This window comes from Schizosaccharomyces cryophilus, assembly GCF_000004155.1.
Source record: "Schizosaccharomyces cryophilus OY26 unplaced genomic scaffold supercont4.2, whole genome shotgun sequence".
NCBI classification, from domain to species: domain Eukaryota; kingdom Fungi; phylum Ascomycota; class Schizosaccharomycetes; order Schizosaccharomycetales; family Schizosaccharomycetaceae; genus Schizosaccharomyces; species Schizosaccharomyces cryophilus.
In genome coordinates, this window is record NW_013185625.1 from 109,363 (window position 1) to 122,442 (window position 13,080).

The 13,080-nt window shown below is 35.2% G+C and overlaps 6 protein-coding genes and 1 non-coding gene across 7 annotated transcripts in view; 2 read left to right on the plus strand and 5 right to left on the minus strand.

Annotated features, from left to right (window-relative positions):
• Positions 1 to 861: 861 nt before the first annotated feature.
• Positions 862 to 1,605, minus strand: SPOG_01599 (uncharacterized protein). Its single transcript, XM_013166702.1, has one exon. It carries the CDS (start codon positions 1,578 to 1,580, stop codon positions 1,080 to 1,082), a length of 501 nt encoding a protein of 166 aa, XP_013022156.1. The 5' UTR covers positions 1,581 to 1,605; the 3' UTR covers positions 862 to 1,079.
• An 805-nt stretch (positions 1,606 to 2,410) lies between these two features.
• SPOG_01600 (1,3-beta-glucanosyltransferase) lies at positions 2,411 to 3,473 on the minus strand (the record flags this gene model as incomplete). Its single annotated transcript, XM_013166703.1, has 5 exons — positions 2,411 to 2,546; positions 2,692 to 2,810; positions 2,889 to 2,921; positions 2,964 to 3,341; positions 3,453 to 3,473. The coding sequence occupies 5 exons, from the start codon at positions 3,471 to 3,473 to the stop codon at positions 2,411 to 2,413; spliced, it is 687 nt and encodes a 228-aa protein (XP_013022157.1).
• A 1,595-nt stretch (positions 3,474 to 5,068) lies between these two features.
• On the minus strand, positions 5,069 to 6,892 carry SPOG_01601 (uncharacterized protein). The gene is made up of 2 exons (XM_013166704.1): positions 6,173 to 6,892; positions 5,069 to 6,116 (listed from the first exon to the last, which is right to left on the minus strand). Exons 1-2 carry the CDS (start codon positions 6,669 to 6,671, stop codon positions 5,881 to 5,883), a joined length of 735 nt encoding a protein of 244 aa, XP_013022158.1. The 5' UTR covers positions 6,672 to 6,892; the 3' UTR covers positions 5,069 to 5,880.
• A 238-nt stretch (positions 6,893 to 7,130) lies between these two features.
• Positions 7,131 to 7,245, plus strand: SPOG_16174. The gene has a single exon (XR_001203074.1). It is a non-coding gene; the product is annotated as a 5S ribosomal RNA (ribosomal RNA).
• Positions 7,246 to 7,839: 594 nt separating this feature from the next.
• SPOG_01602 (uncharacterized protein) lies at positions 7,840 to 8,103 on the minus strand (the record flags this gene model as incomplete). Its single annotated transcript, XM_013166705.1, has 2 exons — positions 7,840 to 7,922; positions 7,953 to 8,103. 2 exons carry the CDS (start codon positions 8,101 to 8,103, stop codon positions 7,840 to 7,842), a joined length of 234 nt encoding a protein of 77 aa, XP_013022159.1.
• A 907-nt stretch (positions 8,104 to 9,010) lies between these two features.
• SPOG_01603 (uncharacterized protein) lies at positions 9,011 to 9,493 on the plus strand (the record flags this gene model as incomplete). The annotated part of the gene is made up of 1 exon (XM_013166706.1): positions 9,011 to 9,493. One exon carries the CDS (start codon positions 9,011 to 9,013, stop codon positions 9,464 to 9,466), a length of 456 nt encoding a protein of 151 aa, XP_013022160.1. The 3' UTR covers positions 9,467 to 9,493.
• Positions 9,494 to 11,386: 1,893 nt separating this feature from the next.
• The window catches only part of SPOG_05015 (uncharacterized protein), a gene marked incomplete at its 5' end in the record, with an annotated part of 2,279 nt that continues 585 nt past the window's right edge, over positions 11,387 to 13,080 (minus strand). Inside the window, 3 exons of the mRNA XM_013167471.1 lie at positions 11,387 to 12,040; positions 12,087 to 12,674; positions 12,737 to 13,073. Of these exons, the coding sequence (XP_013022925.1) occupies positions 11,988 to 12,040; positions 12,087 to 12,674; positions 12,737 to 13,073 (978 nt within the window). The 3' untranslated portion in view covers positions 11,387 to 11,987. The remainder of the gene's footprint in view (positions 12,041 to 12,086; positions 12,675 to 12,736; positions 13,074 to 13,080) is intronic.

Consider the following 13,080-nt stretch of genomic DNA (forward strand, 5'->3'; position numbering starts at 1 on the left):
TTATATATACTAAATACACTATGTCATAATTGGGTCCCTCGTTAGCATTCATAATATAACAATCCGTTATAAGAATGGAATATTAGCTAATATCAGTTAATATTCATAAGCTTAAAGAATTGTGCTTGATAATAAGTAAACAAAAATTTCAAAATGCAAATTTCTCTTTGAATGCAGAAACTCCGATTAAAATTTACAATTCGTGATTATTGCTATTAATTAGAGAAGCCAGTCACGATGGCAAATATACAGAATAATATATATATGTGTGTCGACAGTCGAAATCTTTAGATTGGAAGATTTGACTGATCAGGCTAAATAAGATTGACACTTAGTCGTTTTCATTTAGTTAATCAGATCCCTGGACATATTACTATTACTCTACGTAGTACTAACACGTCCAATTCCAATAGACAATTTTGTAATTGTACTTATTACTTCCACTCGATTTACATTCTCATAACGTGTGAGATTTCTCCCGTGACACACTATCATAAGAGCATATTGCTAAATATTAGCAAATGTAATAAGACTAAAGGATGAGATATTACAAATGGTAAACAAACAAAGAAAATACGATTTTAACAAATCGGAAAGCTTTTCGGGACGGAAGTCTTATATACAAAGAAAGTTTGTTATACAAAGTAATAGATTACGTTAGTTGTCTCAGCGAAGATATATAAACTATGAATCCACAGTCGAATTCTTCAGATTGGAAGATTCGACTGGGCTGGCTAAATAAGATCGTCTTCCTACTTTCAATTTAGTTAATCAGATCCCTGGACATTACTACCATCTAGATACGCAGTATAACTAAGTCCAATTAACGTATACAATTCTACAATCGTAGATAATTCCACTTGATTTTTATTCTCATAAACAGTGAGAATTATTAACGTGACATAGAATAGATAGTAATTCCTTATGGTTATATTTATCAACATTTATAATTATAGAGTCCTGGATATGACACCCGCAATAAATGGACACTGTGAAAAGATAGAGATGCTATATTGAGCCATGAAGATGACTAGTGAGCAGCTTCATATAGCATTTCTCCATCTTTCAATTGAGTTCTGTCAATCATGACAGAAACGCCACAATTCTAAGTCACGGGCACTCTCTTTACACGCTTCATTCTTAATAAAGTTTCCACTTCTTATTAACCCTAATTTCGTGGTATAATCCAGCCAGCAGTCGCAGATTAGATTAACATCATCAGAAATAGCGGTAAGGGGCCGCCCGTTTTGAATCATTTCTTCCTCAGGGTACTCTTCTCCTTCTAATATAGGGAAACCATGTATTCTAAGCTTACGTTTAGCGGCATCCTCCAGTTCGGATATGATTTCGATGTTTATGCTTGCTTCAGTAGGCCAAACGCTAACGTGGTTGTTTAATCCTTGAATTTGATAATTCCAATAGTTCGCCTGGTCACCTAACATGTCAATCACCGTACTAATAATAGCCCAAGTAACGGCTGGTGTATCTATGTAAGCATCAACTTCTTTATGATTTGGCATGATATAAGTGGCATATTCCCTCTTGTAATTCGAAATGATATTGTAATCTTCAATATCCATAGTGGGAACTGGTAAGCAAAGAATGGGTGAAATTCACTGATCTATCGTTGTCCATCGCATGCAGTTATATATGTACATGGATGACTCACTAACCCTTATGACGCAAAGGCTATTTGAAACTCGGTAGCTCGGTCTTCAAAGCATATCGAATTCAAATTCGCCTGTCTGATGTTCACAACTTATAGCCCGTCAAATTTTATATTCCTGAAGCAGGTTGAGTTAATCTATTAAAAGGATTAAAAAAAAAAATGCTCAGTTACTCAATGAGAACGGTTGGTCCACAAGCTTTGGATTACTTGCTTTCAAGAAGAAAGCCCAAAATATGCCATAACGGTTTAGCTTAGTCTTCTTTTTTTTTGCTTGAAGGCGGTTTTCCACAAAATGTATAATGATTATAAAGAGATGCTTATCCCTTCGAATGAATCTATATGTATGACACCAAAGGGCTCTACTCTAAGTCTTCATACCTTCAGCGTCTCATAGACGACGGATCCTTTGATGTATAAGTATTAACTGAAAAGTTTTAGTAATTAGTAGTACCGCTAATCAACTTCCGTCAAGTGTATCTTTACTTAAACAAGTCCTTGTTGGACAATGATGAATAGGCAATGCTCACGTGAAGGAGTACCATACTACTGTACCATTTTTTTTACTATCTCAATTCTACATCATATTCAGACATTAATGAATGGTGGTACCGTTTTATTCCTTGGCGGGCTTCTATAGTCTAAAAGTAGTGTTTCGCAATGTAGACTAGAAAAGAAGGATTAAAACATTAAAGAACTCTATATTTATTTTAAAATAAAAATAATTTCAAGACTAGAATTGATCTAAGATAGGATGCCAATACCACCCCAACTACAAGCATCATGGAGATGATTCTTGGTATAGGCGTCCACAGCAAGACTAAGCTGTTGTTTTTCAGTGCAACCACTAAAATTTCCATAACGGCCATTATAGGAGTCACTGGTAATATCAGCGCATAAGTCTCTTGGTCATAATAGCACAATTCACCAAAAACTTGGCCTATCCTGGCTCCTTCTGGGTCGACATCCACAGAGCAACGAAGGTTTTTGACAGCATCGTCGCATAAAGAGGCATTAGGAGTGACCGGAAGGCCTCGAAAGTGACAGCCCAGCTACTTTCGTTTCTGGCAGGGCATCCGGGAGCATTACCTAAAGGCTGATAAGAATGCTTCGACACCTTTTTGGGATCGACAGTAGCCCATTGCTTTTGTAAATTGTCAAAATCGGCACTTTAAACACGCTCTTCGGTAGAAGTTATATTGACTAACCCATAGCCATTTACCTCCTCGGAGAACTCGCAAACAATACCTCCGCTCTAAACGTCAGTCATGTTTTTGGAGTAAATCGCCTGGAAGACTTCAGTGAAGATACGGGGGTGAATGACGTTGTAGCCAAATTCAGAAAAGAATATGGGAACAGTGATGTTTTGGAGCTCATTTGTACGAGCAGCATAACCGGAAGCATAGAAATTAGAGCCACCAAACCATTCATAGTTATTGTAACCCAAAAAGTCAGCCTCTGTAGCATTGTCCTGAGGGGTATTGGTAGTGTTACAGGTTAAGTAAGCAGTGAGTTCATTACGAATAACGGGAATATCGGCGCCTGTATAACCAACAGGAATGCTGCAATAATTTTTGGACTTGATGTAGGACTTTAAGTCACGGACAGCAGAACGGACGTAGGCAGCAGAAGCAACATTAGTAGCATTATTGACAACCTCATTACCAGCAAAACTCTACACTCATTTCTATATTTCAATAGCCGGTTTAGTAATCTCTTACAATCTTTTCTTTTTTTGAGACTTCAATTAATCCCTTTGCATGATTTAGGATTTACAGTTGGAAACTATCAGAAAGAGAAAATACATGATACAAACAAATACCTGCGTTAGCTATCTTTATGAAAAGTATGCAAATTATGACTTGACAGTCGTAACCTTCAAACTGGAAGTTTAATCTGGCTAACTTTCTGGAGATTAGTCGTATTTATATAAGTAGTAAAAGTGATTCCATTTGCAGAAAATATAGCTATAATTTTTTCCGCTTGACAAGCATTCTTATATCTATGAGCTCTATCTGATGAACACGTTTTATAATTTAACAATAATAAATTAATTATGTCGAGCTTATGCGATCACTAAAATAGGAAAAGGAAAGGAGAAGTCTCAGGCCAGTTTGAAGTTCAGCTAATTACACTTTATACTAGCTAAATCAAACTAGCTTCCCTTCTATATGTTCTATCGGAAAGAAGTGGTTCTTTTTTGTCAACCTCACATTCATACTAACATGAGGATAGTTTTGTTTATAAGACCAAAAAAAGCTTGTTTTTGTTACTGAGCATGTTCAATCAGTTTCACAATTAATCATTTCGCTTATTCTAGGCGGCCAGCAAAAAGTTGCTTCGGGAAGTGAAGGTATTTTCAAAGAAAGTTGTGAGTCTTGTGTCCATTCTTGGTGTTTCAACAAATTTTATATTTTTTTTGTTTTTTTATCTTTTATTTATTAAGGTATAGCTTGTATAGCTCCATTCAAAAATCTGCATATTGTCGGTAGATCCTTAGAGATCTGAGCATAAACCTTATTAAGAGAAATCATAATAATTAGCTCGTGTCCGGAATGTCAATGATATGCGATTTCCCTAATTAAAGATGTCATCCTGCAAAACACGACTCCGAGGGATATCGCAAGTTGAAGTCAGATGTAACTTTACTTGCCAATCCTATTGGCATTTCAATAGCTATAAAAAATAGTTTATTAATGTTGTAATTGTATCCGATTAATATCGGAAAAAAAAGTAGAATGAATAAATGAATCAGAGGATTTTATTAAGGTAGAAATGAATGGAAAAGCTTAAAAGAAGAGATGAAACATAATTGCTCACTCAAGCTTAACTTGAGTAGTTTGTTGGTTTGACATAAAAGCAGATTCCAATGCTTTCTTTTTTTTTGTTACATAACTCGAGCAGTGGTTATTTCCAAAAGGTTAGTTTATGCTTAAAGGACAAAAGTTCCCCCTTTGTATTTTTTAGTAGTACTTAAATCTCAAAAATATCAAATAATTGGAAATGAATCAACTCCCACACAATATCCGTGTGAATCGTCTAGCTATTGTAGTTATTCCAAAATCTTAATTTGATAGTCGCCAAATTCTTGGATAAATGATGCTAGATAGGTTTTTGATTAAAAAAGACTTCTGTTCCGTATATTCATCATCTTTAACTCTTTTTAGTCTTTTATCTCTTACTTCTTCATCTAGGAAAGGTGTACGCATATAATAAAAATTCGCGACCGTACCTTTTGTCCGTTACATTTAGCGACCGGAAAATAATCTAATCTACCTTAAAATTGTGATATCTCTGGTCTTTTTTTTTAATTTTTATAGATATGCAATTTTGTCTTCAATATAACTTGCAATTTTGATATATGGATGTACTTTTGCCCGTGATGATCTGTTTTCAAAAGGTGATTAATGTCAGGTCAAAATTCATTTCTATCTAGAGTTTTGACTTGATCAACGTGATGTATACACTATGAAATAGATGCATGTGTGTCATTATTTGCTGCACACTTAGGCGAAAACACCAAGAAATATCTCTGCGAAGCTACCAAAATATATATATATATATAAAAAAAACAAAACAAAACAAAACAACTGAAATCTCAAAATTTCAAAATAAATAAAGTTAAAAAACGAAGCAAGTTACTCAAAAACAAACACAAGGAAGAATGGAATGCGATGAAGAAGTAGCAAAACGCGATTAGAAAAAAAGCTATACTCTGCTGAAAGTGAAAAAAAGAAAAGCGCAATATGTAAGAAAATCAAATCCTAACACTTTCAACTCATTATAATCGCTTTGGTTTTTGGGTAAAGAATAAATCACACAATAACGACGAAAACCAACCTAAAGCTACAACGATAATTCATGCACGATTCCAGCAAAATACCCACTTGTTTAAATTCAAAACGAAGCCATAGCAGCTTTCAAGCGCGCCATTGCATTTAAGGGCATCAGTTATGCAAAGTAAAATATAAGTAGTCCATGCAAAGATATGGAAAAATAAGAAAATCAAAAGTATTAAAGAGGAAAGGAACTAGTACAAAAAAAGCGAAAAAAGGAGGAATGGGAAATAATTTCCAAGAACAGAATCACCATTTTTCCAACAATAATTAATATCGATAGGAGACAGAGGAGAGGTAAGACGGACAAGGTGTCTAAAAAATTAAAGAGCCGAAGGAATTAACTACTTTCTGAAATTAGTGGTGCTTTCAACATCCCTAGGTGACTCGGTTTTTGTTGTCTTGCATACTGTTCGAAACATTCAGAAGATGGTTCCTCATCTCTGAGGCTATTAGATCATTTGACTCGTCTATATTTTCAGGAGGTATTGCATGAAGTGGGAGTTGATTTCCTTCCGTCGACTCGGTTCCTTCAAATGTCAATTCATAGCCTATAATATAGGCAACCCAACCCGACAGAAATTCCATCAGTAAAAAGAAGGAATCCAATAAAACTATTCATTATTAATTAGCAAAGCTTTCAACAAGTATCATCCGTCTACTGACATACCTGAAACCAAGTTTAGAGAGAACCAAAAGGCCAAGACGATAAGAATAGCTGCTACACCGTACTGAGCCTTTTTGGAAGTATCTTTCAGCATATTATTCTTTAAATAATTAAGAACGTAATATGAAAATGAAAAATCAAGTATCAGTGGGAATAAAAAGCACCAAAAAACTCGAAGTCCTTCATTTATCGTTTTTTTTGCAGCGGGTGGAATTCTCGCGAATGCCGCTGGACTAGAAATATACAAGAATCCGCTCTTAACTTTATCACAGAACGCATCCCAGTAGTCTAAACATTTTGCAGCAGAAGCGTCAATTGACAATTCGTCGCTCTTGTTTTCAGGAACGAGATTTGGATGTAAACATAAACAACCTTTTTCCAAATCATCCAAATGTGAATAAGGGAGCTCGCTGTACTGCGGTAAATAAGTATCAGAACTCGCAGAAGAAACTCGACAGGAAGATTCGGCTGCTTTGGCTAACTCTAGCAGCTTTTCATTCATCCTTAAAGAAAAAGAGAAAAACAAACCATCAATTTCTCTCTACAAAAATCAGAGGTCAGCCGTGAAAACTATCGAATCTTGATAGAAAAAGACCAAAAAGCGCAAGAAAAGCCAAAGTAAAAGCCTTCTTTTGTTCCCCCTATAAAAATAAATAAAATCCTTTCATTTTAGCTCCGAGAGATGAAAAATACATCCGCAATGGCAATGGCACAAGGGCTAAAGTTTTGTTGAGGTGAAGTTATCATCAAACCAAATAAGCTTTCTTTTCCTTTCGTTATTTCATTTACCACTTATTCCTCGGTATCGGTATACATATGTTACTTTAACCATTTAAGTAGCAAATTCTTTCTGAAGAGAACGTTACTCAGAATGCATTCTAGGAAAAACCATCTTTCAAATAACCAGTGGTGAACTGCATTCATCAAACATAAATGCATCATCTTTTGAAGCTCAGTGTCTACGGCCACACCTAGGCGAAAACACCAGTTCCCGTCCGATCACTGCAGTTAAGCGTCTGAGGGCCTCGTTAGTACTATGGTTGGAGACAACATGGGAATCCGGGGTGCTGTAGGCTCACTCATAAAATTTTTGAGTGAGCCTGTCTTCGTTTGGTAGTATTTTATTTTTCTTTTGTAGAACGGCAGTGGATTCCTATTCATCATCATGATTAAGCTTCACATGCATTGCTATTGCCCATTGAAACAAACGCTGTTACTTACTACAAATGAAAACAATCTATCAAACAGTATACAACTATTCACTATTAAAATAAGTCAAAAAAAGAATAAGATTAAGAATAAAGATGAAATAAATATAGGGGATTCTTTAAGCAAATAAAGAAATAACTTTGAAAAAGAAAGAAGGTAAAAAATATCTACGACAGATAAAAACTCTTTATTCCTTCCTAGCTTCTCGAATATGACAACAGATTACTGCAAAACGAAAACAAACCAATTGAAATAAAATAAAATAAAGTAGATTTTTTCAAATAGAAGAAAAGGTATATCAAGAAGGTAGACTGATTAAAATCAGAATTGAAGCATTTTTGCCAGAAGGAATGTGGCACTGTTAAAAGTAACAGGATTACTCAACGAAAGCGCTTTGGTGAAACACGAACTGCATGGAAGAAGGAATACCACTAGCTCCAAGAAAGCCCCTTCAAAGGAGTTTAATGAGCAACAAAAGAAGAACCAGCGCCACTGGAATCAGGAACCGACGAAGAATTAGTAGCGTTATTGGTAACAGAAACCACTAAAGAAGTTGTAATAGGAGCTCTCATACCAAAAGCGGAAGTAGGAATTGCTGCTGTACCGTTATTCCTTTTGTGGATAGTAGCAAAAGTGCTACTAGCATTACCTTTATCAATGTAAGGATAAGAAGAAGAAATGTCCAACAGAGCCATAAAAAGAGCAATAATTATAAAAACACGCATCTTTGCTACAAATAAGAGATTTTAAAATGGTCGAGTGGAATTGAATGTGTCGTCCCAAAAGAAAGAAAGACCAAACAAAGGGTATCAAAACGGGTATAAGAAAGATTCTATTGAGCCGCAATTGTATTTGACTGATGGATAATCAAGCTGCTCCAATCTTTATATAAAAAATATATTCTAATCAATTGATGTAATTTCAGCCCATACGCTTAAGTTTAATGTCTAATAATTCGTGAAAAAAAAAGGCTGGAAGATAAGTAGAATTGCCAAAGAAATCGTGCGAGATCGTGCAAATTTGCGATATTCTTTTGGGTCAGACATGGCACTTGATCAGAGTTTGCTTTTACGTATATGACCCCTATCTATGAAATAATACTAATGAACTTTAGATATAATTCAGGGTGGAGTGCGATGTGGGGTGACTGTACCGCCAAGCTGATATTCAATCCGAGTTTCATGTACAAAAAATATTGTTGACAGGATTTCCAGTGTAGCTATACTTGATTTAGACTAGTGCAGTTATTTTTAAGGAATAAGTTGATTAGCTCGACCAGTAAAATTTTGCTTCTTCCTAACAGAAAGTTTTTCCTGGAAACAAAAAACAATGTTCTTATTTTAGCTGTTTTATTCTGAATAAATAAAATGAGTACTTATTACTTTTGTAAACGTTGTTGTATTGGTATTATTCTTCCCTTATATGCATATAATACATTGAGCTTCGACTACAAGGTAAAGGGGTCGTACCGTACTCGTACTGTAAGTAAATAATATACTTTGTTTTGTTATTCATTTTGTCGAACAGTTGCTTATTGAGTCTTCCTCTGATCAAGTGGTTGTAGATTTTAACCTATGGATGTCAAAAATCATTCCTTTAGTACATTACATCACAGCATTATGAGCAATAAAAATGAATCAATACCGATTACGTGAATGTTTTAAAAAGAAGAAACTATCTTTCTCGAGATGTTGGCGGCTAGTCCTACATGGCCTTCGGCTAAATAGATTGAATGAGGCACAAAGAGATGAACTCGCGAGATTAATCGCAGAACGAGGCGTTGTATATTTTCCGGGTCAAAAGGAAATGACAAATGATGAATTTCAGCAACTCGGTCGATATTATGGTAAAACACACGTTCACGGAGCAAATGCTCGACCTAACGATCCTTCCAAATCTGATTTCCATGTTGTTTACTCGGATCGATATACAGCCTTTGACATTGAAGATAACCGTACTGATTTGGAGAGATTCCATTCGGACGTAAGTTATGAAAAGCAACCCCTTGCTACAACGTTCTTTCGAGGATTGACAGTACCCAAATATGGCGGAGATACTGTAATCGTTTCTGGATACGTAGCTTATTGATTACTTGAAAAATAAAAGTTTGCAAAGAATACTGTAGAATATCTATACAGATATAAATATTACTGTAATGCAACAAACTTCCATCATATACTTTTTATTTATTAACGATTTCATTAAAACAACAGACCAAAAAAATGTAGCAATTGAACATCAAAGGAAATTTAAATCATAAAATTCTGTTTTATTTTATTTTATTTTAAATGCAACTATTTACAAACCATCTATACCAATTCGACGTAATTCTTAATCAGCAAAACAACCACTTAGCCTGCTGAACATAGAAATCTTCAAGCTGAGGCAAACGGCTTACCCACAGTAAGCCCGAGATTTACCTACTGTCTTCTATTTCTCTCATTGACCACATAACCCTGCCACTCTGAGCTCCTTAAATTGACGTTCAGAATTGGAAAAAGAAAACACAACTCTGAAAACATCCTCCTTTGTATAACGATGGAAACATAGTCGAAAACATTATGTTCCGGATCAGGGAACCAAAGTAACAAACACATAATTTTTTGGAACTGGTTTGTAGTATTGACTATATTCATATTCCTGTTCCGCTTTTTTTGTTTTATTGAGCTAATAATGATTATGCAGTATAAGAATCCAAAAAAACTCGTTATAACTAATACAATTATTACGACGGCAGGTTGCATTATCTATTTTCTTTTCCTTTTCTCATTAAATCAAAAGCTTCACGTTGTATATGACGGTAATGATATTCCTGAGATGAATCTTGGTCAATAATCCATACTTAACGTTAATTTCATTATACTATCACCTCAGCTTAATTCCATGATCGAATAAAAATACATGTAAAATTAAGGACAAGGATTAAACGAAAGCTAAGAAAGAACCAACCATCGTTTACTCAGAATTTTATTGTCGAGATTAGCAAAAAAACATTGTTAACATGCAGGGAAAAAACTTGAAGTAAATTGGATTATTTCAAAGTCCATATTCATTTACATGTCAAATTGTTTGCAAACTTTTTCAATATTGTTCATAATTATTCAACTGATTTTTTACACAAGTACTCGACTCTCATTCAAATGCCTAGTTTCCAGATTCAATCAAATGCATTCGTTCGGCAGGTAACGATTTAATTTTGATATTGATATTTTCCTTTGCCATTAGCGAGCGCCTCACGACTCTTCTGTCGGAGTCTCAACTGGATGCGTCCTAATAATACATACACTAATGAAGAAGACAGAAAGATTCAGAATTACCCATAAAACAGTGGCTGATTTGGTAACATTTTTCTTCTTGTGTGTATAGAAAAGCAAAAGATACTCTAGCCCAGCTATCCCATTTAATATTGGAAAATAAGGACTCTAGACTTTTCCAACTGCTATTTATTTGTAGAACAGCCTCCTGATATGAAACATAACGTGAAATTGTTATGTTCATGCTGGGAGTTTCAAAGTTTGGAAAGCGATATTAGATTATATTTGATAAAATAAAGCATCGTATCTTTATGGTACGCCCTCTTCGTCGGCTACGAAAGACGGCTGCATTTTAAGCGTCTTTTTACGTCTGTAACAGCAAAAGCAAAACAAAAATTACGTTACAATGAGAATGAACCTGTTTTCAGATTCTTTATTTGTGAAACTTATACCTGAAACGTCTTCGATTCAGCAACGATGAGCAGAGAACAAAATTCTCACTCCCTTTTATTACTTCCTTCTAGAATTAATATTGAACAAACCAACAAATCTTAACGATAATTATCGTTTTTTCTTTCCAAACATATTTCACGCTCATCGTATTATTCCTTCTCAATCAAATTGTGTTTGTAAAAGCTTTGTTTATCGAATAAAGACCTCATGTTAATAATAGATTGTTTAAGCCTGCATTTCTATTGCTGAACCTGTTACATGATCCTCTCGCTCTACCATGTTTATATTATTTTTATTCAGTCTTTTATTGAAACAAATATTAAGCGGTTCATTGCCTGACAATAGGACTTAAAATTAGTAGTAAGAAATTGCAAAATTGAAATTGAAATAATTCAACATTTTACGTTTAATAGTTTCATAAGTGTCGTTAACATTTAATGTTTAGACGTTGCTGTACGGAATCTCGCTGATTTCCTCAGATTATCAGCTTAATTGTTCGATAGAGTTCCACTATACCTAACTATCTTTCGTTTTTAGAACGAGAAGAGAAGACACATCCAGTGTACTCGCCATCCATCCGTTCTCCCAATGACGACCGAACGCACAAACATTTGTCCTTGGTAAAATCTTTCATACAATCATGAAAGTATACTGGAGGTTATGTTGTGAAGTTCTTCTTTAACAAAGCAGCAGCACTTCTACGTTTACACCGAAGCAAAGTTCCTGAAAGAGCACTTGTAATTGTTGAAACAAACTTTGATATAGTTGAATCAAATCATTCAGCGAAAACTGCATAATGCCTTGCTGCTTTCTACCATAAGGAAAGATAGAGCCCTCAGGACTGTACGATATCAAAGTTGGGCTCAAACCGACGGGTTGAATGACTTGTTATTCTACCGCCATCATTCGGTGGACAAGTTTATTTGCTTTACAAATATTTTCATAAAAATTATGTCTTCCTAAAGTTATAAAACGAAACACGTGGGTATATAAAATCGTACCTGCTTTATGAAAGTCTATGATAGAAGACTCGCTAGTTTTCCTTCTTTCAATCAAGAGTTGTAATCCGTACACTGCAACTAGGCGACATGATTTAGTCAATCCAACAACATACGGTGAAATCAAGGAAGCACACTTCGGCTTTCCATCCTTATTCGTCGACTTAGTTGCCATGAATTTGTTAATTTCTATGTCTCGCAAGTCCTCATCAAACTCGTACTGCCGTGAAATTACCTTCCTTGAGATATTATGCAACTCTAGGTATGCCATTTCTTTATGAAATCCTATCTTCATTATCGCTTCATCTTCATCCGATTCGTCAACTCCATCAATAGTATTCGTCTCGTTAATGGCAACGGCTATATCTACCTTTACACATACATTATCAAAATGGCGCTGAAGGTCTTGACTGTTTGGTCCCGAATATTTCATCAGAAACAATAGATATTCAGAAGTCTTCTCCGCACAATCATTAACAATATCTTTTATTTGTTCTGGAGTGCTTTCTCCATGTAGCTCAGTGCCGTAGCTTTCATCACCACGAATAGCTGCTTGGTACGAAAACCCATATTTTCCAGATACTGGAATCCCTGAAAGTAGTAATGATTCAACTCTCTCACAACTATATCCCAGTCAGTCAAGTCACCTGTACCGGAACTCATTATATTGCGATTGTAATTGAATTCCTTGGCTAATGTCGTCCACTTCAGTTGCTGGATCAAAAGATCTGGAGCATGTGTATTCTCCGTGTGTCCTATAGAAGAATCAATTTTCGTCATTGAGAGTTTTTCTCCATCTCTTTCAGCGATGGGAATATAGTCCACTTTAAGATAGTGATCACCGATGCTTTCTTTCTTCAACTGTTGAAGCGGAACACGACGTATGCATTCTTCAAGGTACCTAGTTCCATGATTATGTCGTATATGATGACGAAAACTATCAAAGTTTCCATGGACATAGCCACTTGCATTACGAGCACACAAAACACACTCGTAT